Source organism: Empidonax traillii, unplaced genomic scaffold, assembly GCF_003031625.1.
Source record: "Empidonax traillii isolate 1590-97213 ecotype Southwest subspecies unplaced genomic scaffold, ASM303162v1 scaffold30:size3273891, whole genome shotgun sequence".
NCBI lineage: Eukaryota > Metazoa > Chordata > Aves > Passeriformes > Tyrannidae > Empidonax > Empidonax traillii.
In genome coordinates, this window is record NW_020955223.1 from 1210526 (window position 1) to 1238348 (window position 27823).

General features: G+C 37.1%; 1 protein-coding gene and 1 long non-coding RNA gene across 2 annotated transcripts in view; both read left to right on the forward strand.

Moving 5' to 3' along the window:
• The window catches only part of SDHAF3 (succinate dehydrogenase complex assembly factor 3), a 32656-nt gene extending 7067 nt beyond the window's left edge, over positions 1-25589 (forward strand). The window contains exon 2 of the mRNA XM_027910852.1: positions 25217-25589. Within this exon, the coding sequence (XP_027766653.1) occupies positions 25217-25420 (204 nt within the window). The 3' untranslated portion in view covers positions 25421-25589. The remainder of the gene's footprint in view (positions 1-25216) is intronic.
• Positions 2526-13750, forward strand: LOC114073061. Its single transcript, XR_003574276.1, has 3 exons — positions 2526-2591; positions 4365-4585; positions 13635-13750. It is a non-coding gene; the product is annotated as an uncharacterized LOC114073061 (long non-coding RNA).
• Positions 25590-27823: the final 2234 nt, after the last annotated feature.

Below are 27823 nucleotides of genomic sequence, written 5' to 3' on the forward strand. Positions count from 1 at the left end.
TAAATACATGATGTGCAAATAGGTTTATAAGTTTCAGTTTGGTAACATGCCTTTGATGTTCAAAATGTGTTATTAATTGAATCCCTACTGAAATTTCTTGTCAGACTACAGCAATTCTTATTAGTTGTAACTCAGATTGAGAAGTTGAAATTGCTGTAGGAGTGGGGTAAATCTCTAACATGTGCAACAGTTTATTCCTTACACTGAGTACACTGGCCTGGGAACTGAGCAGGGCATGTTTCTGTTAATGCTCTCAGAGCTGGAGATGCTGTAGAAGTTTTGTGTATGTCTGCCTCGTGGATACCTTCCTAATGAGTACAGGTTAGTGACAGCCAGTGCGGGATTAGATCTCTAAATGAGAAAATAGCCAGACACAGTAGAAGGAGAGCCAGTAATGGAGCATGGTATGGTAACCATGGCAGTAGTGGATCAAGGGTTGGACTTGATTATCTCAGAGATCCTTTCCAACCTAGCTGATTCTGTGATTCTGTGATTTACAGAATTGTCAGCTTAAAACATAGTTCAGGTTTCCATCTAGTGGTGGTATAAAATTCTGTCCAAGCCATGAGGGACAGCATGTGCATAACCACACTGGGCTATGTTCTGTTGTACTTGTGTATGTGTTTGAAACTTAGGGAATCAAAAGCCTTTATTATGTATAATTATATACGTAATGGCACATAATTCTCAGGGCCTCTGGATTTTTTTTAGTTTGAGCTGCAATGATCAGGAATCTGTTATTTTGTGCATTCAGATCCCTGAGTACTCTTTGAATTTAACAGTGTATCATATTTACTGCAAATTAGCATGATTCCTCTTTCTCAGTATTGCTTAACAGCCATTTAAAAAACTTTACCTTGATACAGGTTACAGAAAGAAAATGGGTGTCTTAAAATGTCTTTAAGTTGTATGGGTGCAAGTATGGGATTTTGTTAGATTTATTGCTTCCTCTTACATGTAAACAAAAAAAAAAAAGAAAGAGGAGGAGATGGGTATTCTGTTTATTTTGCCCTCAGTGTTACAGCACAGTCTATTTTTAGTATTTAAAGTACTTTACGGTAGAATTGAAAGAACCTTACCAGGCTAGGTTTTCATATGAAGATATCAAGGTTTGAACTATGTTGCATTTTAAGACAATGTAGTGGGTCAAACAGACAAACTGAATACAAATTGGAATTGCAAATTTATAAGGATTTCTGCTTGTTTGTATTTTATTGACACCTTCCTTCTAGCATTTGTTTGCTACTTGTGTGAATATTGTCAGCATGTAGTGTTTTGTAAGCATGGTAGGTTTTACTGTGTTGTCAGTGCATTTCTACTATCAACACTTTAAACACTGCCAACTTTCTACAAGTGCTGTCAAGTACCACATTTTATAATTACTGCAATAATATTATGAGTGCTGTAATTGCATGCACTGTATAGATGTACCTTTCTGTCCTCTGTAGACACAAAATTGATATTTTCTGCAAGTTAAAATGGCATCTGGAGCGCATCTGAATAATTGTTTGGAAACTGTTTTTTTTTTTTTTTCTTCTTCTTTCAGCATAAAGTGAGGAGCCTGAACAAGTAGGAGTTATGCATATGGGAGGATTTTTAAAGCCCCAGATTTGTATATATACAGCTATACTTAAGACATACTGATGTGTACACACTGAGGGGTGAAAGGGTTTTTATTCAGTGCAGTATTCAGTTGTTTAATCAGAGGTCATTTTTTTCAAGAAGTTGAGCCTCACATTTTGACTTCCTAATCTTGTATTTAGCAGCATCTTTATCAATCTCCATGTTGTTTTATCTGTCTTTTGTAATGCCGAGGGCTTTGGCTGTTTTAAGGCTGACTGTATTTACCACATAGATCTTACAAGCGATATCCTGCTGTTTATGCAGCTCACTCCTGGCAATCCATCGAGCAGAAAATTTCTGCTGAAATATTTTTTTTCTATGTCTCAATTCCAAACTACATTTCTGAAGGATATAATTTGGAAAACATATTTAATCATAATATCTGCTAAAATGTTTGAATTTATAGCTATTAAAGGTCAATTCCAGAAGTAATGTTAAGTAATGAGGTATTTCTAATGAACAAATTAGAAATGATACTAGAAGCAGAGCTACTGAGTGTAGGATTTTAGCCTTACTGATATGTGGGGAGTTTGAGTCCTGTTAATGTGCTGCTTTTTGTTGTTTCAGGGATATTAGTGAGAGACAGAGTCTGAGGTAAAAGAGAGCACGATGCATTTTTTTCCTCACTGCAGTAACTAGCTACATTGGTAGAATACCTTCTAAATTGATCTTGCACCCGTATTTCAAGACTGGTTAACAACAGACCCTTAGATGTAGATGCATCTTCCCTCCCTCTCTGGGAATTACTGAATGATGTCAAATTGACAAACTAGTTTTATGTGATTTCATAGTATTTTTTTTCTTCTTGCTGAGCTATTCTATTTCCTAATTTATAGGAAATGAACATTAGGTCACTGCAGCATTCTCTTTTTTTCTTTTCTTTTTTTTTTTTCCTTCCTGAACCTAGTGGAAGGGCTTGAATTTAAGTCCCCATCACTACTGCTTTTTTGGAGATGTCATGGCTAAAGGTATTGAATTGCTTTGGTTGTTTTGATATCTGCATGGAATGAACCAGGGCAATTGGTTTATTTTTTGTGGGCCATCGAATGCCATTTACTTATAATCAGTTTCTTGCTTCTTTTGATTACATAGTGGAAGCATGGGGTCTTTGTAATTGAGTTGAGTAAGAGGTACATTAGTGATCCTTGATACTTCATCACCTTCTAACTGAAGCCTGTAATGCCCTTACATGTACTCACAGCTGATTTTTGACTCGAAAAAAGAGCACTGTTCGTAAGTTTGCAGTTTTTGAAGTGTACACATGATGGCAGCAAATATTTAAATAGAGAAGGCTCATTCATGTGCTAGAAACAAGTAGGATATCGAATTTTCTAATACAAACTATAATTCTCCCTGGTTCAATTGTTGTTAGTTATTTATTGAAATACATATTGAGAATTGTTAACTTACTGGTGGAGATTTTGAGAATGCTTTTCAGTTAAAAAAACTTCGCTGTAGTTTCCACCTGGTTTAGTCATAATGTTCTCATAATGTGCTTTGTAGTTTGGATTTGCATTGGGGTAGTTTGCTGCCCCAGTACTGAAACACAGCAGCAGGTACCCCAATAGTTAGCAGTGTTTGGCATGGCTATCCTTTAATTACCCTATCACAGGAAAAGGACACCTACAACACACTGTTATCGCTCAGAGGGCTGCCCTGGCACTTCTGGTTTCCTGGTGGTGCTGAATTTTGCTTTTCTGAAGCCTGTTTTGTTTTTTCTCTATTGGAGAAATATATCTGATCTTTCCTCAAGGAGGTGTTTTATAGTCTCTTTCATATTTCCTTTTTTAGAATGCTGATCTCTCATTTTGTGATGATTTTTACTCAAATTGCTTTTCACAATTGGATTTGTAGGTGAGTCAGACCTGCAATGGAGAACCAGCCCAAGATAACATACCTTGCACTAGCCTCCAGATATTTAAATATTAAAAAATACCATTATCACATTCTAGGAACTTTATAGACTGCCAGTGTGTGAAAGTTGTGGAATCTCCCTTTCAGGAGACATTCAAAACCCACCTGGACGCATTTCTGTGTTACCTGCTCTAGGTGAGCCTGCCTTGGCAGGGGGGCTGGATGAGCTGAACTCCAGAGGTCCCTTACAACCCTAACAATTCTGTGATTCTGTGAATCTACATTTTTCAACAGATGTTGGCATGGTAAAAGTTTCCTTTTTCCTGCAGTTGGAAAGTTCTTGGAGTCCTTCAAAGTGTTTTTCTCGTTGTCTTATGGTTAAATAGTCCAACATGATAGTTTTGCTTCATTCGCTCCTCTTCAGGCTCTTTTTCTGGCACATTATCACCTTAAATACTTTCTCCTTCCTATATTTCTTAATAGATATATAGTTTTGAAATACTGTATAGTATTTTGTTCTTTATTTTACTCCGAGGCAGTCTTTCTTTCCAAGTTCTCACCTTTTAATCTAGGGCAGTCATGTAAATTTTCCAGGAACCGTTCTCGACCCAAGGAAATATCCTTTGTGCCTAGGCTATGGCTTGGACTCCACGCTGAGTCACGTACAGCAGCTCCTTGGTTTCCACCTGTAGGCTTCTAATGTTGTGGGGCTGGAAGGGACTTGGGAAGTGCTGTGACCAGGTCCTCAGTATAGTGATGAGAACACCAGGGTTGAGTCTATGAGCATGACTTTTGTTCTTAAGTTCTGAAAGTCTAGTGATTGAATGATTGTTGGTGTTTCAATCAACATTGGATAATGGTAGTTGGATAACCTGATGTTTCTTTAGGTGCAGATCTGATGTCAAATGTCATATATTATGACAAAAATGACATTAAAGCACACCTTTGTTTGCTACTAGGGTATCAAGGAGGGAGATCATTGCCACAGTAGCTTTCTGCTCTGATTTCACCTGACTAACCTGGCAGCTGAGGGGAGTCATTATAAAATTCTGATCAGCCACAGTAGTGAAGCCCGCAGGAAACTATGCCCAGAGCAGATGGAGCCTTGGTATGTAGATACAAACCTCTCTTTTTTAAAATTGTTTGTTTTTTTTTTTTTTTCATAATGGATCTAATTGAGTTTTAAAGTGATTATATTTTTGGAAGTGTGTAGTAATAGCCCAGTATGTTGTGTTTTTTCTCACCAAATGAAAAACTGTATTGTTAGTAATACCACATTTTAGATGTTGCAAGGTATCTTCATATAGCATGGTGCTGTTTAGAGTAGGAAGTTTTCTGTAAAAGTGAAAATATAGTATAAACTATTATTTATTCCTGCTCTTATTCTTGGACATGGGTAAAACATTTGAACTGAGTCTCCTTTTATTTTTTCTGTCCCTTTCAGAATGGCATGTGTTGGTCATCCACAATGATATTTTAAGTTATAGGTTGCCACAGTTCCAGGAATAGCACCTAATGGAAAGTGTAGGTCAGCTTTAGGCTGTAGTATAAGCAGGTTGCTCTAAAATTAAGGATATTTTGGTTCATGTACAGTGACTTGTTCTGTATATTTACATCATTAAATTTCATTTAATGCTTAGAATTAGTATTAAGACATACAACAAATCACGATATTCAGTTGTTTTCTGGGCCTCTTGAATTTTTTAAACTGAGTTGATTGTTCGCAGTGAAGTACCCTAGCGAGCTATTTAGTGTCCATTACAGTGAGTCATAGTAAGAATTTATTTAAGAGGTCCATGATGTGAATGGTTTTAATTAAATAACAAACATGTATTTTGTCCTTCACTTCTGTTGCTGATTGAGTAGTGAAAAGAAATCTTACAGGCAGCACTAGCAATATTGTTCAGGTTCATGGGCAATTCAGTACCATCAGCATAACTGAAAGGAGTTACATTGTTGAGAAAAACATCATCATCCTATCAGTTAGGATGGAAGGGATAGTTGTTCAGTGAATAATGCAAACTCTGATTTGTCTTTTTTTTTTTAGCTTTTTAATTTTATCTGTGAATCTGATTTTTGTGGAGTACCTGTCTGGCAGCACGTGCCACTCCTCAGTAGCAGACTAGTTTCCCAGACTTGACCAGACAGAGGAAAATAGTTGTGGTACACCTTTGTTTTTAGAAACATTGATGGCAGTTTACCTGGGATTGTCTTTGTTTTCCTCAACAAGAACAATCTATGCTATAAACTATTAAATATTTATATTTTACAAGGGACCTGTGTAAAGGTTTAATTCCTGCTGTTGCATTAAACCCCAGGACTGCAAAAATGGTAGTATGTAAGGTAAGGTGCCTTTGTTCTTCAAAGTTTTGTGTGGAGCAGTATTTCAGTTGAATAGAACATGGCCCAGAAATCTTCTAGTACTCAGGGAGCTTCGCTATGGAAGGTGGAAAGGTGTCTATATTGGAATTTCTGAAAAGGTGTAATGAGAAAGACTTAGAAGCTGAAATCTCAGTGACTTGCAATAGATCAAGTCCTTATAAAGCTTTTCCACATAGTGAAATACAAATGGCCTAGTTGTAAGTGCTAGAAGGAACTGAGAAGCTGTGCAGTGAGAATAAACAGGGAAATCTTGGTACGGATATTCTGTTGTTTGTTTTTTCTAAATTTTGATAAGACATTATCCAGTAGTTAGGTGTCCTGGGGCTGTCTCTAAACTTTAAATGGGCATCTTTGTAGCTGCTGGAGTCGTGTATATGAGCAAGACCTGGCTTGGCCTCTGTAGACACCTACAGTAGAAGACTATTTTGATAATTGGTAAATATGGTTAGACCTGCAGACCCTGGACTGAGGTGATGGATGTCATTTTCAGCCCCGACACCTTTCATCTGTATGAATCCAGTGTGCCAGTAATATTCCTGATACGACTAGTGAGTTGTTGATTTTTCACGGACAACTACTTGTGTGTGTTTTTCTAAAGGGTTTAGTTTTATGTTCCTGGTGACAGAAGATCTGTTATGTGTATGTGTGTGTGTGTAGATATATATATCTATCTATACATACACACACACATATATATTCCACCTCCACAACTTTAAAAATAACTCAGACTACTTTCTTGTGGCTGGTGGGAAACCTGTGAAGATCTGGGGATGCTATTTGAGTCCTGGAGGATTAACTGTGAAAAAAGCCATCTGTGCCAGTGTCAGTGCATTCCTGCATGTTTCCTAGGAGAACCCCTCTTGGGGTTCTGTAGTTTGGGTTTCATCAGCTCTTCCTAGGAAATTTTGTATTCTAAGTTTTGTTTTATTTGCATCATTTTCAGGAAGAAGTGTTTCTGTCTTCTTTTGGCATTACAACAAACTTGCTTTTCTTAAGGACATTTTCTGTAGCACTGATTAGTATTGACTATCCAGTGTTAACTGGTGTTTCACAAACTTAATTGACTGTATGTTAACTCCTTCCAACCCACTGAAATTGTTTTTTTTCTGTATTCATGTATGTATAGGTGTGCAGCATACCTGTATGGTGTATTTCAGGGGTTTGGCACCATCTACTTCATTGAGTGTTTAATGACCCTGCAGCAAAGCATGGTGAAATCATATGGTGATTTCAGTGGATTCTTCTGAAATTGCAAGTGTGCTGGACAGTGTTCTCAGAGGACAGCAGCCGTAGGTGAAGTCTTTCAGTTTTTTACTGAAGTGTGAGGTTAAGTAATTCATGTATCAGAGTGTTTGGTTAAGAGGAAGGAGTCTGAATTTTGCAGTTGAAGAACTTAACCATTTATCTGTTTGCATTGAAGCAAACCTTTGTATTAACTCTGCTTGACAACATATTGATAAATCCCACCCCTTTGTGTACTGTGCTGTATGACGTCTTCATAGACGGTGTAATAAGGTTTTGGAAAAAATTGTCCCACTACAAAAACTACACATCACAGAGGAGATACTAAGCCAAAAGCGAGCAGTGTATGAAATGAGCATTTGGCTTGAGAATACACCTCTTGCAGAGCGTGCTGAATTGGATGTGCCTGGTGCTCCTTTGCAACTGGCAGCGGAACAACCCATTTCCATACTGTTACATTCTTATGCTCCAAAGCAGGGTGGCCACATCCAAACTGCCTGCTGGGAGCAATCCCCAATCTGTGCCAGCTCACCAGCAGAACCTGCAAGTTGTTTCTCATCAAGATGGTTATCCAGGATCAAAGCCTGTGCCAAGGACCGTGGCATCACGTTCCCAGGGTGGGTGATTGAGATGTGGTACCTTCTCAAATCATTCCCTGACACTGCTTTAAGTCGTTACTGCAGACAGAGCTCTGACTCCCCAGCTGTCAAGTGCAAGTGCTGCTTTTGTTCTGGTTCTTTCTCACATGCATTATCAGATTTTCATCAACCGTTAGATTTGTTGAACTTTCTCCAAATCAAGAGTCGTCATCTCTGGAACCTCTGTGGAGATTGAGCTGTTTCGAGAAACAAGCTCTGAATTCTCTAGTGCTATTCTGTTGATTGTGTGGTAAAATAAGGGAAGACTCTCTAGGCTTTAATGAAATTCCATGTTAGAGGTGGATGCCATGTCTGTACAGCAGCAGTTGTGAATGTTCTGCTCTGAGCAGGTGGAAAATACATTCCTGGAAGGAAAATGAAAGCACCCTTGCCCTCTTTCTAAACAGGAGGGGTTGTCAGATGTGTCGTGTTACTCTGTATCATAGGTCTGGAAATTTGAATACTAACATTTCCAATTAATTTCAAAGAGAGTATTTACTGCTATTAGCCCTTTGAGTGTCCTCTTGAAAACAGTTCAGCTGTTGTTCATACTCGTACTTTGCATTAATAAGACAAGGACACTTTCTCATCGTTCCTTTTTACTGATCCACTTCTGAAATGCGATGGGCCAAGTTTAAACTCTCGTGGGCCACAGAAGATGAAACTGACATTGGGACGTTTGTTGTGCGTGGTGTCTCTGAGAGGGTGTTGCGTGGGTGAAGAGCAGCATGAAGAAGCCTGGTTAAACTTGCATGGGTGGTGGTGGGTGTAGAGGAACTCCTGAGTTCCCTGGAAAAACTAGAGCTACTGTCATCTTACACAATACCTCAAGGACAAGCAGACAGAAAATATACTTTGTTTCTCTTTGGCTTAATGCCAGTTTGTGTATTAGAGTATTTCTAATTTATGCTTTGTTGTTGAGTCTAATTTGGTGAACTGTTAAGATGTATTGCTTCTAAGTTTTGATCAGGTATTTTTTGAGGTACTGCTGCATGATATGTATTGTGTTTCAAGTGGAAAGGAGGTTTTGTTCTTCTTTGCTCTTGCATGTGGAATGAGTAAAGATTCAATTACTTTTATTTAGTGAGGAAAATTATAAATACAGTCTGTTTCTTTTCTGAGAGATAGCTGCCAATGAAGTTTTGTGTTTGTTATGAAAGAATAGCATAGAAACCAACTCATGCATGGGGTCAGTAAAGCTCATGTTCCAGTACAGTATAAATAAATCATCTGATTATTGGATGATGACAATATTCTACTACTAATCTCTTAAGGTTGTGAACTTGTCTTAGTGAACTTTGTAGTTGGTTTAATTGTTTCTAAACAGTTGCTTTGGGGGAAGAACTCTTTAATATAATATGATATATTCAGTATATTTCAACATTTGAAAAATCTTAGATCTGGTAATCCTCAAAACATAATGTCAGGTCTTATCAATAACCTGATATTTGTATTTTAAATGTTTTTAACTTGGGAGTAGTCATTAAAATGTAGTGTGGGCGAATCTTGGCTTTTTAATGAGTAAAGTACTAAAGCAGAGATGGCCTGGAAGACCTTGACTGGAAGGGGCCTCTGGATTCCCCTACTCAGAGCAGGACCATTTTAAATCAGTTGTTTGTGGCCTCATCTGGTCACAAACTCTTTTGAATTTTGCTCTTTCATGTTAGAGAATGTAGAGAAAAGATTTTACTTAAATTTTTGTATTAGCTGAGAAGATTCCCAAAATTTCTCATGTTCAAACAAAACTAATTACATTTCTGAAAGTCAGTTGTAACCTAAATCATAATTCACAGCTAAATGGTACTGAAGTACAAGTGCTAACTCAGCACTGTGAAAGTTATCACTGACACAGGTTGGTATCCTAAGACAGTACATCTAATCACTGGCTTTCAATCCAAGAGTACCGTGTCTCAAAAAATTGAAAACCATGCTCTGTTGGGTTTTACCTGGTAATTTATTAAGTTTATATATAAATCTAATTGTGTAGGTGTGATGTTGGTGGTGTTTTTATGTTTCAACAATATGTTTAGTACACTTTAGTTTGGTTTATCTGTTTTTATGTTGAGGCACAAGTCAGCCATATAAATTGCCTATGTGGTTGAAATGAGGATTAATGTTCTAGGCAGTGTGGAGCGTAACTGGGATGGAAAAACTTTTACAGCAATTAGCAAGAGCCTGGAAACTGGTGTTATACTGATGTGAATGCTGTCGACATCATTATTAATTTTTATTGTATTGTTTTTAATGGATCGTTTGTGTACTTATTTGCACAAATACACACTTTTAATGCACAGCAACAAGTGGGAATAAATTAAGCATATGAGTTTGTGTTTTGTCAAAGGATTTTTCCTTTGAAATCAATTCCATGGTATCCAAAAGACTTAGTTCCAGTCTTTCATGGCATTAAAATTTTAGGATGTAATAGCTAGATTGATTTCTAACAGTTTCACTTGAATTTATTTAGTAGTCTAGCAGAAAGCATGCAGCAGTGTGCAGTGGATTTAATTGCAGTATGGATGAGCACTTTTAAATTCGTTTTATTTGACTTAGTCTTTTTTTTTTCACCTTCAGATGTTCAATTCTGTTGTGTGAGATGGAGTTCTCATGACCCCTTGTACTATTTAGCATATCCCATTTGTTGATTAAAGCTTTCGCTACAGTGGTACATCTATCACTGACAATTTGCCAAGTTACTTGCCAAAGGTTTCCTTTTTCCTGACTAATGAGACTTTCTTTTGTTTATTTTGCTTTGTGATAAGATAGATTGTAGGCAGCATTGTTGAGGGAAGGTAGATTCCAAAAAATAAATAGATATGATAATTTTGACAGGAGTTGTGGCAGAACTTTCCCAAGGAAATTCTCTACCCACCTCACGGAATAAAGCATGACCAAGCTGGGTTCTGCAAAGGAAAATGTTTTGCAAAGCTGTTATTTATAAAATCACTGCTATAGAGAATATAGCAGAGTCCAGTGAAGATGAGGAGATCTGTTGTGTTCTTGTCATAAATAAATACAGTAGAATACAAATGATCCCATCAGTTCTCACCACTGGTGTACAGTCTTGTTTTCTTTCTTTCTTTCAAGAAATTAAAAATTCATATTAAATTGTTATGTTTTCACGTAAGGAGGTAAGTTACATTTTGTTCTGGTTTTCTAGGGCAGCAGTTGGTAGTAAAGACTAGTTGTGCACTATAGCAGCTTGTGGACTTTTGGGTTGAATTTACTGTAGTGCACATGCCTGCAGATCAGAGATCCACCGGGAAGCCCAGCACACTCAGGGCACCAAAGCAGTGCTTGGCCATGGCCTTGGGACCAACCTGTGCAGGTGCTTTCAGTGTCCAGCCCAGAGGGACAGCTCAGCAAGCAGCCCACAAGTGGGTTTTGTGTAAATAACTGTTTAGTCTTCCCATCTTTTCTGTGATAGAAATGATGCCCATCCTGGGATGGTAGAGGAACCCTCACAATCTGTGGCCTTCCTGTGCAGAGCCAGTGCTCAGAGCCCTGACCTGCAGCGTCTGCATGCTGTGCTCACCTTCTGCATTTTCATGGTACTGGTGAGCGGGAGAAGTTTCTGCTACATTACTGAACAGATTTAGTTGGGCTGGGCTAAGCTCCGCCTTGGACTGGTGGCTTCACAAATGACTTCTTTGCAAAGGCGTGTGAAACTCTGTGCAGGACAGCAAAGCTTACTAACCCTTCAAGATGAAAATAAACCCCTGGTCACAAAGACCCCATAATTTACCATTCAGTGTGATTCATGAGGTTCTGCCCTGCTTGTGGATAGATTTACACAAGACTTTCTTTTCTGTATTTTAATTGGCTAGCAAGCAAAATCCATTAAGATGTATAAACAACTCAAAAATAATTCAAGTTTTTATTGTTGATATAGTATTGCATTGTTTTAAGTAAGTCCAAAGTAATTTTAAAGCTGTACAAATGTAAGTTGAAGATAATTCTTTAGTGTTGAAAAATTTTGAAATGCAAATGAAACCTGAATAGTTTTAGTATTCTCTTGACTGGTAGAAACCTTATTTATTCACATCATCAGTAGATGGCAAGCAGAGTTTTTTCTAGAACTTATTATATAGTCAATTGGAAAAGTCTTCTCATACACAATAGAAAAAGAACTTGTTTCTCTTAATGCAGTATAAGCAGACAATGCAGCAGTTTGACATTGATGCTAATGATCAAAGCATCTTTATATTAGTGTGGAGAGATCAGCTGAGCAGATGTGGCTGTACCACACCAAAATGATTAAATGATACCACTTAACTCAGAGTAGAGGTAGTTTATCTCGGGCGTTTTTGACGCACAAGTAGAACTAGTATGTGACGCTTCCCATTTGTGATACCTTCTCTACAGGCAGGTTGCTTCTGCTACAAATTTTAATGGTTTAGCTCTAAGTGAAAACACTTGGCACTTGGCTGTGGAAGCACCTGCAAGGCTGGCCACCAGACCGCAGAGCTAAACTGGCTTGACCAATCTGACCGTGGTGCATCTGCATTTCTGAAAGGTTGCCCTGGTATTGTCCTGATTCTGGTGAAATCTTAGGGTTTTGTTAACCAAGTATTCATTTCAAAGTGAGGTACATAAAGCTCTAAGCTATTTGACTTCTTTGATTTCCATCCCTGTATTTCTCCCCTGCCCTGTTTTCCCCATCATTTGCTAATTCAAAGCAAGCACCCTTTAATAATGAGAAAACCTCCAACAATAGCAGAAACAAAAAAGAAGGAACAGAACAAGATTTAGGTAAGTTAATTTTGAAGAATTTGTTGTATAGAGATTACAGTAGAATGTGTTCAGGCTTGAATTTGATACGTATTTGATCTCCCCAAGAACAATATAGAATACCTAATGGAATTTTCCAGAAGTGCTTTCAGATTAGCTGTTTCTATAGTACTTCATTGAATTTTGAAAGTTGTTCAGCAGGTGACTGAGTTTTCCCTTTTTCCTTTTGTGCTTAATCCCTCCAGTCTTCTGTGACAGCCCAGCCCTCACTTGCTGTATTATGATAGATGCTATAAAAATCCTCTTAAATGTCAGAACCATTGGATAAAGGAATAAATAGTGACTTGCAGATGATTACAAAAGTTTTAGGGCTTTTCAGGTTTGATGGCTCTGATGTAGTCAGTAAAAATGGATGCTCCTTTTTAGCAGCTCTTGGAATACTGATAATGTATTTGTTATCTTCAGTCAAGTTCTGTGGCTATTTCTGAAGTAGTTCAGAGATTGTATAAAAATCTACAAGTTAAAAACCTTTGGTAAGATACATAATTTGTTGGCTTTAGGCACTTAAGAAAGTGCCTAAGATACTTAGGCACTTAAGTGCTAAAAAAATAAGCACAATTTTAGAATTATGTTTGTAATGGGAACTTTTAATTTCTTTGACCTTATTTTGTCTGCAGTTACTCTGCAGTCCTCTGCAGTTCAGAGGACTTTCTGGCTCCATGGGTTATATCTCAATATTTTAGGAAAATAAACCAGAGTAAGGAACTTTCTGTTGTAATTTTGAGAGCAATAAAACTAAAGAAGAAGGAAATGCTCTAACTAGTTCTATTGTTTGGAGGACATGGAAGACTTTTTAAATGGTGTATGTCATTGATTTCACCTGACAGAGGTACTTTTATGTGTATATGAAGCATATGTGTGGTCTAAAACTTGAACGTCATTTAACGTTATTTTGCCGTAGCAACAAGAACTTTAAAGATTTGCAGTAAGTCTAGCACAGAGACTAGTGAGTTAATCTTTTTTGCCTTTTGTTAAGTACTGTGGAGGAGATGTTAATTGCAGTAACAAGCCCTCTTTCCAGAAAGTGAGTTTACAGATATAAACCAGTATGTTGTTAATTATCTTAAGGAAAATGTCAGTTATATCAGTATGCATTTCTTTTCATAGGGATGTCCTATTGCTGCTTTTTAAAAGCAAGAACTGAATTGTAACCAAATGATTGTGACCAAATACACTTATTTCTACAGAGTAGTGTTTTCAAAAGTTTCAGACTGAATGTCCTACTCAGATAAGTAACACCCTTATAAAAATTCACCGGTGTTTCCCAGTGGCAATATTTTTTTACTTTTTTATCATGGGTCCACCAGTGTGTAGGCTTTCTTTTATTGATGGCCAGTCTTCTATGTAGTGCTCTGTAAAGAGCACACCTCAAAATGTTTGTGCCTTGTTGAAGAAGCAGGTAGATAAACTTCAACGACTCCTTGTTTGTCTTTCTTAAATGCCTCTACAAGCAGTCAGGTAGGGTCTCTCCCCTATTACTGGAAGGATCATGGTAATACTGGCCAAGAAATGAGCCTTTGACTCAGTGTTTTCTTTTGCCAAATTCCATGTATTGTATTGGAACAGGTGATGTAGAGTATGTTCATTTAAAAATGGAGAAGTTTCTGTCTGTTAATCCTAAGAGATGGATCTGACTTTTACACTAATGACCTTCTGATGCATTTATTAACTATTGCACGTGACTTTTTACTTAATTCATCCAAGAACATATTTCTTCTACAGGCCCATTAAAGTAAAAAATTTCATGCACTCTCAGCAGAAAGGTTATTGTGGTGTCATGGAAATCAATACAAGATGCCTATTAGTGGATTAATTTTTTATTTATACTTGAGTTTTTCTTTGTTACTTTGTTAGTTTAAGGTTTTGGGTCTATTGAGCATCTAGAAATGTGAGTAATGGAAAAATAAGAATACCGAGTCTCTCTTGGGTATATATGTACACTTGAAATGCTTCATTAGGTATAAATTGAGTAGAAGAACATGCGTGGAAGTCTTTCAAGTGTCATCATCTGGGATATATAATCATTTGAATGTTCTTAGTTAGTATCTAGCAGTCTGGAAACTAATGTGGTTGTCTTGGAAACAGGTTTTATTTTCCTTTTGTGAATATCTAGATATGAAGTCCTTGTCTTCCTTGACAATCTAGAAGTAATGCTTCTGAAAAAAATAACTGCAAATTTAAGATGCTTGTTCTCTATTTAAAGCATCGATACAGAAGTCTGTAACAGAGATGTTTGCATTGTGAGCTTTAATTATGATTGTCTGATTATGTTGCTAAAACAGTCTTTAGGGTTTCTTTAGGTAAAATGCCTGTACTTAGTCTGGGAATTATCTGCAGGATATTTGTCTGGGAATTATCTGCAGTAAAACACTTTCCCAAGATTTCCTAGCTCAATATTTAAATAGAAATATTGCAGTATAACTGATGCATTGTGGAAGTTCCTAAAAATAAAGTGATATTATCACTTCCAGTCTTTTCCTTTGCCTTGCTTTAAGTTAACAGTATGTGATAAATACTTGGATATTTTGTGAGATAATAAGCATAATATTTACCAGACAAGACATCAGCTGTAGACAAAAGTGCACAGAACAGCTTTTTTTTATTAGCCGAAGAACTGCCACTCAAAGCATAAAATGTCAAAGCAAAATAGAAACTGAGTCAAGAAATTACCATCTTTCAAGTTGCTGAGAGTTTATTAGGATTTGTATGAAAATATAAAACAGTGTTCTTGAAATTTAACTTTTCTGGTCTGTAGGTTATTTGTTTGGTCACAGTAGTCTTAGAGTTTGGTATTAGCAACAGTGTAATTTTATCATAATTTTTACAGATGAGGGTCCAGTCTGAATAATTTTCAATCTTTTGATCTTAAATTAAGTATAGTCTAATGGGGTTTTTAATATACTTCTCTTCCAACTCTCTTTGTCTCCAATACCAGTTTAAAAAGCTTTTAAATACTGATATGTACTTCAGAGAAGAATTTTTTTAAAATTCTTTCATAAAATAAGTCTTTTTTTTTTTTTTTTTTCCAGTGGAGCTCACACTTTGAATGATACAAGCTGTCCAAGGATACAGAACCATGATGAGATCTTGTTGAGCCATTGGCACCCCTTTGGGTGACCATTTCTTTCATTCTGCCTCCCATATCGTCCTCCTTTCTTGTGCTGCGCCTACATTTCAGATTGATCTCTCTTTTCAGGACTTAATTGACCATTTTGTTTTTGTTTAAATGTTGGTTTTCCCTCAAGTATGTTCCAATTTTTTTTCCTTTCTTATTCCCTAAAATAAGCTCAAGGTTTTTATTTAAGACCTGAGATGAAGCTTATTAACCCAAGTGAAGAGAATCTTAAAGACTATGGCTGTTATCACATGAAGCAAAAAGCTTTTAGTGACCTGTGTTTTGGCCCTGATGTACAATACTGGTGTAAGTATTGTGCATCCAGAAAGAAAGAAATAATCACAGCTTGTTTTTCAACAAATGATAGTAGCCTCTGATGTACTCTAATGGTGTTGTGTTCCATTTTGGACTTTAATAGCATTTATATATGCTTACCTTGATGGTCAGGCCATAAACTTCCCACTTTCACCTCAAATTATGATCTCATAAGCCTTACATTAAAAAAGAACATTAAAATACCATGTTATTTAAAGTATAAACAAAGCTGAGTTAGTCCTTGAGCTTTTTTCACATTCCTCTAAATAAATGTCATTTCTTCCAGTTTAACAATATTAGTTAACTGTGTTCAAAAAAAAAACCAGTCCATTTTATACCTTCCTGATCAAATAATAATTCTCCATGCTGATTACTAAATATTACATAATTATATTCCCTGGCTCCGTTTTAGCTTAACAATTTTTCATTCTCTTCTACCAAACTGCGAACAAGCAAGCAACCAAAAAAAAACACCAAACCTCTTATGATAACAGTTCTGTATAGTTACACTGTGTGCATCATTGTGTTACTGTGATCTGTTCCCTGAAATTTGGTTGATAATCACACATTCCTTCCTGAATATCCTGGGGAAAACATGATATTGTTAAAGTTCTCCTGTTTTTCTTTCAGATTAACTTTTAGTTAACTGAAGTTTTCTGGTTGTTCCCTTTCTTTATGATCCAGTGATGTTCTTTGGATAAATCTGTTTTACCTCTGTGCATTGTTAGAAATGGTGACAGGGTCTGCCATCCCCAGAAATTAAAATATATGTAAGGCATAGTTATTTCTAAGGATAAAGAGGAAAACTGCAACTTCCTTTTTCATCATGTGTTTCACTTCAGGATGTTAGTGAGTCTGATTTCAGCAGCATTAGGAAAAGACAAAACTCCAGGGGCAAGACTGTAGGTTCACTCAAGGAGAAACGGTATTTTTGTTGCCTTGTGTAATTAAAAAAGCACAAAACAAAATAACTAATGAACATTTTCCTTTTACTATGAGCAAGGAAGTTACTGAAGACAGTCATCTACAGCCAGGGACACAAAGAGAGACATGTAGTTGCTTTCACAGTGATGAGACCCATGTCTCTGGAGGACAGTGTATCCAGTCATCACATCATGTTTAAGACACAAGTTCTCTCTCCAGTTCTCAGCACAAAGACAACCTGCATCTCTAGCTGCACTTACACATGTGACACGTAGATGAAGGCAGTCCCACTGAAAGTGCAAGACTGTTCCTGTGGCTTGAAGTGGCCTCTGCAAAGTTGGCCCTTCCATCTAATAATGGACTGAAATACAAAACAGCTTATCCAAGCTGCTCTTCACACAACATGTTTTAGGGCTCCTTATTAATTGCAATTGTTTATATTTTTTAGAAAAGAGAGGAATTTATTTCACCTGTGTTGTTTTTCTTTGGAGTTTGGAGGTGCATCCTATAGTGAGATGGGTTCTCCATACTAATAATCTTAAAGGATACTTGAGGAACCAGTTTGGCATTTGGCAAACAGTGTCATTTTTGTACCTTCTTGCTCTGCGTTTGCTTAAATGAACTCTCTGTGCTGCTCTGCTGTTGCTGTTTTTCCTGCCTTTTCTGGAGTACCACTGTAGTGGCTGCCTCAGCAGAGGGGCAGGAGCAGTGGCTGTAAGTTACCAACTCTGATTTAGTGCCGTTTGGGGATTTTTTTTTCCCTTTAGGTATTCCTCAACTGCCCTGCTCGAAAAGTAGTAGTGCACAGGGAACTCATATTGTCAGGAATGCAATTTTGACTATTGCTAGATTAGGAAAAAATATTTAAAAAATTATTTTTCATATAGTCTGAAATTCTAAAAATTTTATATGAAAATGTACTTTCCTTTAATTTCTGAGAAGAGTGCTTTTTTAAGTAAGCATGAATAATGTTTCAGCATTAATAAAAATACTCTTTCTGATACCCTTTCTGATTCTTATTTATAGTTTTTTTTTTCTTAGTTTTCTTACGACTGCTCTTATGACTTAAAGCTACTCAGTCTGGTTTTTAAGTGTTTTGGCTTGTGAATAAAATGTATACGAATAAAACAGGCATTTAATATGTTGTATCCTAACTTCTGCTTAACAGAACCCTTCTACTATTAATGAACAGTACCAAGGGTGGCTGAAGTTTGAAATGTAGCGGAAATGACAGATTTTGTAGCTTGTTTAAGGCATCTCATTCTTTACAACTAAGAGCTGTCAGAAGGTGGTAAAAAAATTTCAGAACAGCAGCATCTAAAACCAGACTGCTCTCATGAGATATAGGTAAATCATTCACAGGAGAGCTAATTATGTCTGTAGCCTATAGCATAGCCACTGTATCTGTCCATTAGCCACCCTGGGGCTTCACTCAGGCCAAAGAGCTTGTGTTTACAGTAGGTTTAATTTGAACAACAAAGGTTTGTGTGTGGATCTAAGGAGGACTGGAACGTTACTTAAGCAATACCTCAGGATAAGCTGTGGTGAACACAGGACATGAAGAGCATTTGCTTGCTTACCTCCGCTGTTGGAGCCTTTGTGGGCTGCAGCACTGTCTCAGGTCTCTGATTTGGCAGCCATGGCTACCTTACCCAAGCTACCCTGCTGAAGGGCTGTTCCATGACTTTCTTTAACAAGTCTGTGCTGGGAAGACCTTTCTGGTTTTGAAAATAGAGCGCTTTGTTTTACTTTGCACAGCTCTGCTACTCTGAGATATTCAAGATGTTGTTGATGGAATGTGTGTGGTGATGTTGTTAATGAAGGAGATGCTAGAACAAAACACGAGGAAAAACATTTGTTTCTATAATAAACAAGCTTGTCCCTGTTTTTCCTTGTATCTGCCTGGTTTGCTATTATGCATAAGATGGATGCTGAGGTCATTTAAATGCCAGAAGAGAAAGCTGTTTTTTCACCTTCTGTCAAGACTTGCAGTAGGAGCTGGACATCTTTATTCCCCTCAGATCCTCTGCTGTGCTGGATACCTCAGAATGAAATTCCCATCTTCCTCCTGTTGCCCTTCTCCTAGCAATTGGTATTTTAATTTTCCAAAAAAGCAGCTTTGATAATGCCACCCTATGTGATTACCTGGTATCATTCAGATACCATTTGATGGGTATCTTCAAAAGCAGGGGAAGCCTTACTCAGCACTCTTTATAGTACATTCACTTTTTTAAAGTGATCATACTCTGTTCTTTACAAAACTAAAAGTAGTTTGAAATTTCAATTTTGAAACTGATAGTTCATTGTTCCTGTTAGAGGATACATAGCTGTTTATTCACACCAGTTAACTTATTTGGCAGTAATTGTATTTTATGCAATTTGTAAAATGTTTATTTTGCTATTGGGCTATTTTAAGTGGTATATTTGGTATATTTTAAGGGCATATTTGCTAATGGGCTATTTTAAGTGGTCTTATAGGGTGAAATGTAGGTTGCTATGGCTTAATGGGTACTTGAGTGTATGAAAATGTTCGCTGTAGTGATGTATTAAGCTCAGCTTGTGTGGTAGATTTTTCCTGGGTTTTTATTGCATTTCTAACTGTATTTACAGCTTCAGATAAAATGAATGAAGCAGCTTTGGAATTTCATGGGGCATAGCTCCCATTTAAAAATCACTTACATAATAATTTATCTTTTGCTAATGCTCAAGTAGCTTAACATCAAAACAGTTTTCCTATAAAATATATAGTAAATAATTTGCAGAAGTCTGTCTGAAATAATATAAAATAATTAATTCAAAATATCTCTACATAATAATAAGGACAGGTTGCAGCTTGCTGTGCTGTGCATTCACAGTTGTTTCTTCCTGCTGCCATCCTGGCAGCGTGTGTTTGATTTTGCTCTGAGTAGCAGCTGAAGAATTTGAAATACTGCAATGGGAAATTAACCTCCAGGGAGCAATAAGGGTGGCCTGTCAGGCCATGCTATATATATATATTTTTTTTTTTTTTTTTAAGTCACCCTGAGAAAAATAAATTTCAAATAATCTGATAGCATTTTTCTTGTGCCCAACTTTGCCCTGATTGTTTAACATGTCTCAGAGTAGCATTTTCTGATCCGGCCCCAGTACTGTTGTTTATCAGTTCTATGGCTGCAGGTGGATATAGCTGTTTTGGAATGTGTGAATTCTTCAGCTTTATACTTCAGATGCTCAAGAGAATTAAAAATTTTAGACCTTTTTTTTTAAGAGAAAATCTGGCAAAAAATGAATTGTACAGATAGTTACTGTGAACAGATATATCTGTTCTGACTTTTTCTATGTAAATATATCTTACAGAGATTTTTGGAGTGTTTTTCGAAAATATAGAATTGTGCATATTGAGCAGGATGCAAAGAAAATAGAAATTACGATTACTGTTCTTTCCAGTAAAAATGACCAAAATGGGCTCTTAACTCATTTCATCTTATGATTAAATCATAAATGTCTATCTGCATTTTTTATTTGCATATGAGATGAACATCTGTCAGTGTGGACTGGACTAGGTAAGAGTCTATACCTGGCAATCAGGGAGTGGGGCTTTTGGTTGTGTGATTTTTTGCTTTTATTTTTCTATTTAATCATTTGAAAACTTTAAAAACAACAAGGCTGATGCCCTTTCTGTAATGTGTGGTATTTAAAAGCCTCAAATGTCACTCATCCCCTTGCCCGTTTAATGAATTTGTGCATTCCGTGAATGCTTATGAATCAGACAGCAGAGAAAAAGTATATATTGACTTCAGTTAGTGAATGTAAACAAAAACCCCTGTGGTTATTGATTACAACAAATATTTACTGTATTATTTTTCGTATCAATCACTTAGAGGTTTACGTTCGCGAAGACTGGCCATTATTATTAAGTATTTTATCACATCATAGGATTTTAAGAGAGCCTAATGGTTGGGCTCAGCTTGCATGCTGTAGATGCCATTGTGATCTGTGGCAGAACTAGCATCTCTAAGGAGACCATCCACGTGAGGGATCTGCCTCTCTGCATTGTTGATACGGAGAATTTTGGGGTATGTCTGTGGTTACACATAATGATGGCAGTGCAGGGACATGGCCAGTCTGCACCTCTCACTGTTACCTTGGACCTCCTTTAAGATGGAGAGTGTGTCTGTGACATGGATGGCCAACATGCTGGGATTTAGTACTGGATAAATCAGCCATCTTTTGATGGTAAATGGTCAGGAGAGGTTGTCTAGACTTGAACTTGATTCCGATTTTCTGTGTTACCAGTGGCAGTCGTATATACAAGGGGCAAAGACTTTTACCATTCAGATGGTGGGGGCTTTGGTGTTTGTGGTTTTTTTTCATGTGCGTGCTCAGAAAGTCTACACCTGGTGCATGCAGAGGATCATTGCAGTGAGAGCTACTTACAAAAAGGCAACCAACCAACCTAAAAAACCCTAAGATGCAGAAGTTGTCCGTGACTGACGTACTGTATTTGACCCTCCGTGCAAAGAAGAGCACTTATGTCCCTCTGCCATCCTTGTGTACGTGGAGCCTGGCTCTGTGAGGGTGCAGATTTACTGGTGTTCCATTTTGTCTTCTGTCTCTGGTTTTGTGAGCACAGTGTGAACCATAATTGGAATGAGATGCCCTTGAAAAATCTGCTCAGGATTTGTATCATGATTGACAAAAGTGTTATATTTGGAAGATGCAGTTATATGTAACATGAAGTGAAAAGCGGAAGGGAAATAATTTTCCTTGTTTGGAAAAGCTAAGCAAGTGTTTGTTGCAGTTCTGCTGGTAGGGAAGATGACACTGGAAAATAGTTAAGTTCTATAACTATTAAGTTCTAATGAAAACTAGACCATACATGAACATGCTTATTACCTGAGAGGGACTGTGGTCATCATATTTTGTGACCAGTTATATTACTGGAAGTAAAAATGTTAGCTTCCCCCCACTTTTTTTTTTTGTCATTATGCTTTTAAACCTATTTCAGAACTTTGGAGTTCAGCATATTAAAGTTCATGTGCAGTTAGAAAAGTCGCACATTTTCTGTATAGAACCCCATCTTAAATTGCTGTATCATCAAATCATGTAGTAGCTTTCCACAAATCACTGATCACATAATAACAGTATGAATTTCTGAGGTGGCCATGAAGTGTTAAAGAGTTAAATATTCTAGGCTTTGTTTGTTCCTCATCTGGAAACACAGAAAGAGAAAATGAAATATGCCATGTAGTTGATTTTTTTTTTTCAGCACTTTTGTAAAGGCTGAAACATATTTTCTTTGGTGCATCACTGACTTTTGGTAAAGTGGGGTGAGAAAGTTCCATTTTCTGTCACGAGCCAACCAAAACCCAGCATGTTTCCAGGGTCCAATTTTAAATTTCCGTTCACATTGCAAATTGATGTGAAACTACCACTGTTGAGGTTTTCTGGCATGTACAAAACATTTGTTCAGCTAGAAAACAAGTAGGGGAAAAGAGCCAGCGGTAACAGTCCAGATGGGAGCATGCTGGAGTGCTGAGAAGGGAACACCTGGCATCAGGGAGTGGGGGAGGTACAGTCCATCGCTCTGTGTCTGGATGCAGAGCATCTGCAAGAGTGGGTGTCGCAGCTTTGTTGAGAAACACCACTTTCAAGATCTGGATTCTTTTAACACCGGTGCTCTGTGAAGTGTGATGCTTTGATGTTAGATGGAAAAAAATAAATTGCAGACTCTTTGCCAGTAATTAATTTGATGTTTTTGGAAAAGATGATCTTCTTGTCAACAAAATTTGTAAAATTATAAACACGCTTTAAATGGACTTCAGTTATTTCTGGGTACCATAGCCCATGCCTGTAGCAGTAGCCCCAGGCTGCTCCCGGGTAGTTGTTCCTTAGCAGTGGGAAGGACTTTTCTCCCACCGTGGAACCTGCACAGGACATCACATGGAGGGGTTCTCGGGGTTTGTATGTTTAGTCAGATCTGTTGATAAGGTGTGAAGAGCTTCACATTGCTTGCTTTCAGTATGGTTTATTATATGCTGTGAATGTTGTTGTTTGGTATAATGAGTGTGGGGTTTGTTTTTTTTTTTTCTTGGAGTACAGAGTCAGTACTGACTGGATTGTTCTGTGCAGAAATGTGAAGACAGAATGAGCTGGAATAGTTGTTTTGTCACCATTGGTGTGTTACTGGTCTGCAGATAGCTTTACAGATCACATTTGTCCATCTGCCTTGATAAGAAATTCTGTAAATCACGAAGTTGAAGACTTAACCCATTATAATATTTTGTCTTTGTGTTACTACTTGATTGTTCAATCATCAGAGAGAAAACTATTTAGTTCCTTCTGAACATTACACCAACTCTACCAAGGAGTAATACCACTGAAGCGTAGGTTTACTGTGGGGATTAACTGCAGCATTAGTGTTCCTGAATGCATATTTAATGTAAAAGCAGGAGAGGTGAAGTTGGGAAGAACCTCAAAGAATCGCCTTTGTTCAGCGTCCCTATTAATAAAAATATGTACTTTTGCTTGCCCTAGTTTGTTTTAGCTATCTATTTTCTTTAAATAGCCATGAATTACGCTTTGCAGCAGGAATGATGAGATCCTGCTGACTTCAGTGAGGCTTGACATGGTTCATTAACAGTGTAGTTTATTTATATTGGTAAATGATGTCATTTTGAAAGTTATCAAATGCTCCTGAATATCATTCTTCCTTCTCACCCACTTCTCTGGAATTATTAGACAGTTGAAGTAGTGGCTTCAGTTACTCTGCTGGTAATTGGATTAACAATTCAGTATGCAGTAATGAGTTTTCTCTTAGTTGAAGATTGGGAATTCAACTAATGCTTATATCTCATTGCTATAATGCTGTGCTTTTGAATGCTCCTGATATTTAATCCTTTATTTAAAAAAAAAATGTTGCCATGTAACAGTCCTCATTCTTAGTATTCAGAAAATGTTTTTTTTTAATTCAGTTTCTTATACTTTATGCAGAGTTGTGCTTCAAACTCTAAAGGTGCTTTAAAGGATACCTTACTGAAGTAGGATAGAAGCCTGTATTTTTTCCAATTGAAAATTTCTTAATTTTGGAGCTTTTTCCTAAGTTCTTTTTAAGAAAAATGGGCATTTATACTCCCTTCCAACCTGGTGTTTAAATGTGTGCTTAACTTTTAAACGTCTGAGTAGGTTCAGTGACTTCTGTAAGTACACACACCATGAGGCTTTTGACGAATTCACTCCCTACAACCTCTTTGAGAGCTGCTGCAGCGGGGCTGGTGCTGGGCAGAGGGAGCTGGGAAGCTCACAGCATCCATGCTGATGGGCCTTGGACACGGCAGTGTCAGTGGGAGCACCGCCAGCTGAATTAAATTTGCAGAACTGCTGTCCTTGCAGAACCTTGAGCGTTGTAATTTAGAAAAGTCATAATGGTCAAAGATTGCTCTGAAGTGGTGAGAAAGCAATTTTCCAACTATACCCACATTACTGGTGTGATCCATCGGCCACTTCCATTTCTGCTCTTGAGAAAGTTTCTATTTTTTAATGGTCCTCAGCCTGGTATTGATGTAACACACACTGACTGTGTTGCCTGTCCACTGACATAAGTGCTGTTATCTAGGTAAAAATGCTTTCTGTTACAACAGGATTGTATGTAAGTCTGAACAAACTTACATATGTTCAAAACCCTGCAGAAATGAAGGTTATCATTTTCTTTTTTTCCTTTGGGGAGTGAGTATGCAATACAGAAGTATCTTTTAGCTCCTTCTTATCCTCACCTAACTATTAATTTTTTAAACTAATTTCTTCTAAAAGCTGGCAGAATGACAGAAGTCTTATAGTTACTGAATTCCTGCTGCCTTTGGAGCAGTCCAGGGCTGGATGCAGGTGACCTTATTAGTGGTTAGGCAAAAAGGCTTCAGGACAGTTGTCTAATTATAGATTGCTTTTTCTAATACATTTCAAGATTAATACTTTTCCAGATGTGTCAGTTTACAAAGTGAATCCTATTGATATCCTGCTAGATAGGAAACATTATTTTAGTTGTTATATTTGACCTGTAATTAAATTAGGTTTTGTTTTCAAAAGTAGTATACGATAGGACATAATTAAATTAATCTGTACATATATAGTATACATTTTAAACTAGTTACATGAAATTGGTGGTAGATGTTTTAATGTAGAAATGTTTTAATAACTTTTCTTCCTTATGAAAAGCATAATTTGTCATTTGGTGTTGATTAATAGACTGTTGTAGGAGATTGTGTAAGAGTATGTTATTGCAGTAAACTGCTGTTGAAAAAAATTTGACATGAACCCTGCATTTGTCAGTTTTGTAACCTTTATATTCCTTCCTCTTTAGAACTATGCAGCATTGATACAGCAACAAATCAATGAGGACAAACAAAACTTGAGAGAAAAGACTGTCTATGGAATCCAGCTCACAGAAGAAAAACTTAATGACTTCCGTGATGAACAGATTGGGCAGCTGAAGGAACTGATGGATGAGGCAACCAAACCTAATAAAAAAATTACCATTTCTAAAGACTCAAAATACAAAAACTAAAAGATTTTTAAAATTGTTTTAATGCATATGGAAGCATTTTGAAACTTCCTCTTCCCATTGGAGTTGAATGGGGTTTCTGTGAAATAGTGGGTGCTGCTGATGCCATAACTTGTCTGGCTATTTGGCTTTTTGTGCAAGAATAAATGTAAAATGAAGTAATCACAACGCTTGTATGTTAATTGCAGTATTTTTTCTCCTTTATTTTTTTCTCCTAATGGAAGGTGAAGACAAAGATTTTGGTAAAAGTAAAGTGACATTTCTAAAATATAAAGTCATTAGGTTTGTTTTGCTTTTTTATTTTGACACCTGTAGGGCAAAACATCTTCCTCTTTGTGTATCATCTTCTTCCTGAATGGAAAAGATGCAATTATAATTTATTTTCTGGCATGGATTCAGTAGACAGAGGTATAGTACTAGAGTCAGTTTGTTTTGATGGAAAGAAATGAGCAGTATTAGTAAAACATACTGCTGGTGAAATTGGTTTTCTTGAGCTTTATTGTGAAATGTGCTTAAAAGTAAAAGATGTAGCTCACTATTAAATTAATTTTGAAGGAATCAGATCATTGTTAATATCTAAAATTTTTAAAAAACTTTTGTAAGTGGGTTGTGCTGTACTTAGATTTCAAAGGTTCTCTAAAAGGTCGATACCCCATATTATCCAGTATTTGGTATAGACCAGAAATTGTAAATGCCTTCAGTTTCAATCACAGAAATTATCCTTTTGATAATACTGCATGACAAAAATTAGTAATTTATTTCTAATAGGTTAAGTCTTCAGTAGGACAGTGCTTGTCTATTGTAGCATATACTATTGGGACTAAAGGAAGATTTTTATCTGTTAAGAAAAAACACATCATTTTCTGTGCAGAAGACAGCTTTCATTTCATCTTCCAAACCTAGTTTTATATTATTAGTTTTGTTCTATTTCTGGACCTTTCCCTGTCTGTTACCCACAGCGTGTTCAAGACAACATAATTTCTTTGCTCTTGAGGGATAACAGCTTTGACAAGTAAGCACATTTCCATCTGTCTCGATTTGTAACAACATGCTGTTTGCCAAAGCTGTGCCCCTGGATCCTAACGGGATGGGGGAGCAATTTGGGGAGCAGCCTCTTTCTTTGTCCTGTATCTCTCTTCCCAGTTCTTTGAATGGATTGTAGATTGCAGGTTGCTCATTTCTATTAAAATTTCTCCTGTGTGAGAAACACTTATGGTTGCTTTCCTGCATCTTCCTCTGGTACCCTCAACCTTTGTTGCTTGTGCTGTAGGAACATCCTTTAGCCTCAAGCACTGAATCCAAACAGGACTGAAGGGCAGAGATAACATACAGACTGCAAAGGCTGAGGTTCATGAGTTCAAATTTTTGATGCTTCAAGGGTGTGGTTGGAGAGAATGGCAGCTCCCTTTTGGCCTGCTCTGTGCCTCGGTCCTGCCGCAGCGTCCAAGTGGGAAGCAGATGGGATGTGCATGCAGAAAGCTTGAAGCAGTATGAGTCTCTGATACTGCTATTTACACATTGCTTAAGCTTTTTTCTTTTTAAAGTTCAAAGTCTGTACAAACCTAATCCATCTACAGACTTAAGCACATAAGGATGTATTCTGTCACACTTCCATCAGATGTACAGTAATCAGTAATTACATCACTAAATCTATTTGGTTTTCATACCTAAAACAATGTTTGGGTGTTGACAACGGTTTGTTTCCCTCCTTGACTACTAGTACACATGTGCCTTCTTTCCAGTCAATAACCAAGTTGCTTCATAATTATTTCAAATACTGCACTTTAAAGTTTTAAATACTGCAGTTACTTTTATCAACACGTTTGATGAAAGTTGTTAGTTCAGTGAAACTAGTTAGAGTACTTGTTTTGCATTTGTCTACTCATGTATGCACCTAGATAATGCACATTTCAGAGCCTAAATTAATAACAGAAAATTGCTATTTGATATGAAAAACTTCAGTGTATAATGAGACTTAAAGGGAGTTGGAGGTGAGGGTAGACATCTTAACATCCACAGTCCCTTTTCTAGTAAATCCAACAGTTTTCCTTTCATTCCCCGTAGTAGCTTGTATTTTGTACAGTTTTTGTACCTTGTTTAAAACAACATTTACAAAAGCCAAAATTCCATAATAGGAATGAAGCATCTTTAAAGACTGTTGGTTTTCAGACAGCCAGTGCTGGTAGTGAGGCATGCTTTGATCTAAGTAGGGCTTATGCAAGTGGTGGGCACAAATAGCCCCACAGAAGCTTTGTGATGCCAGCACTGCTGTGCTTAGTGAAATTCTTTGATTTACAAGAGTGGTTAATGGCAGTTACATTGAAGAAGGTGAAGAAGACAATGGGCTTCTCATCTTGACCACAGAAAGACAGAACGACACAGATTCTGTTTCTTTACTTTTGAGTT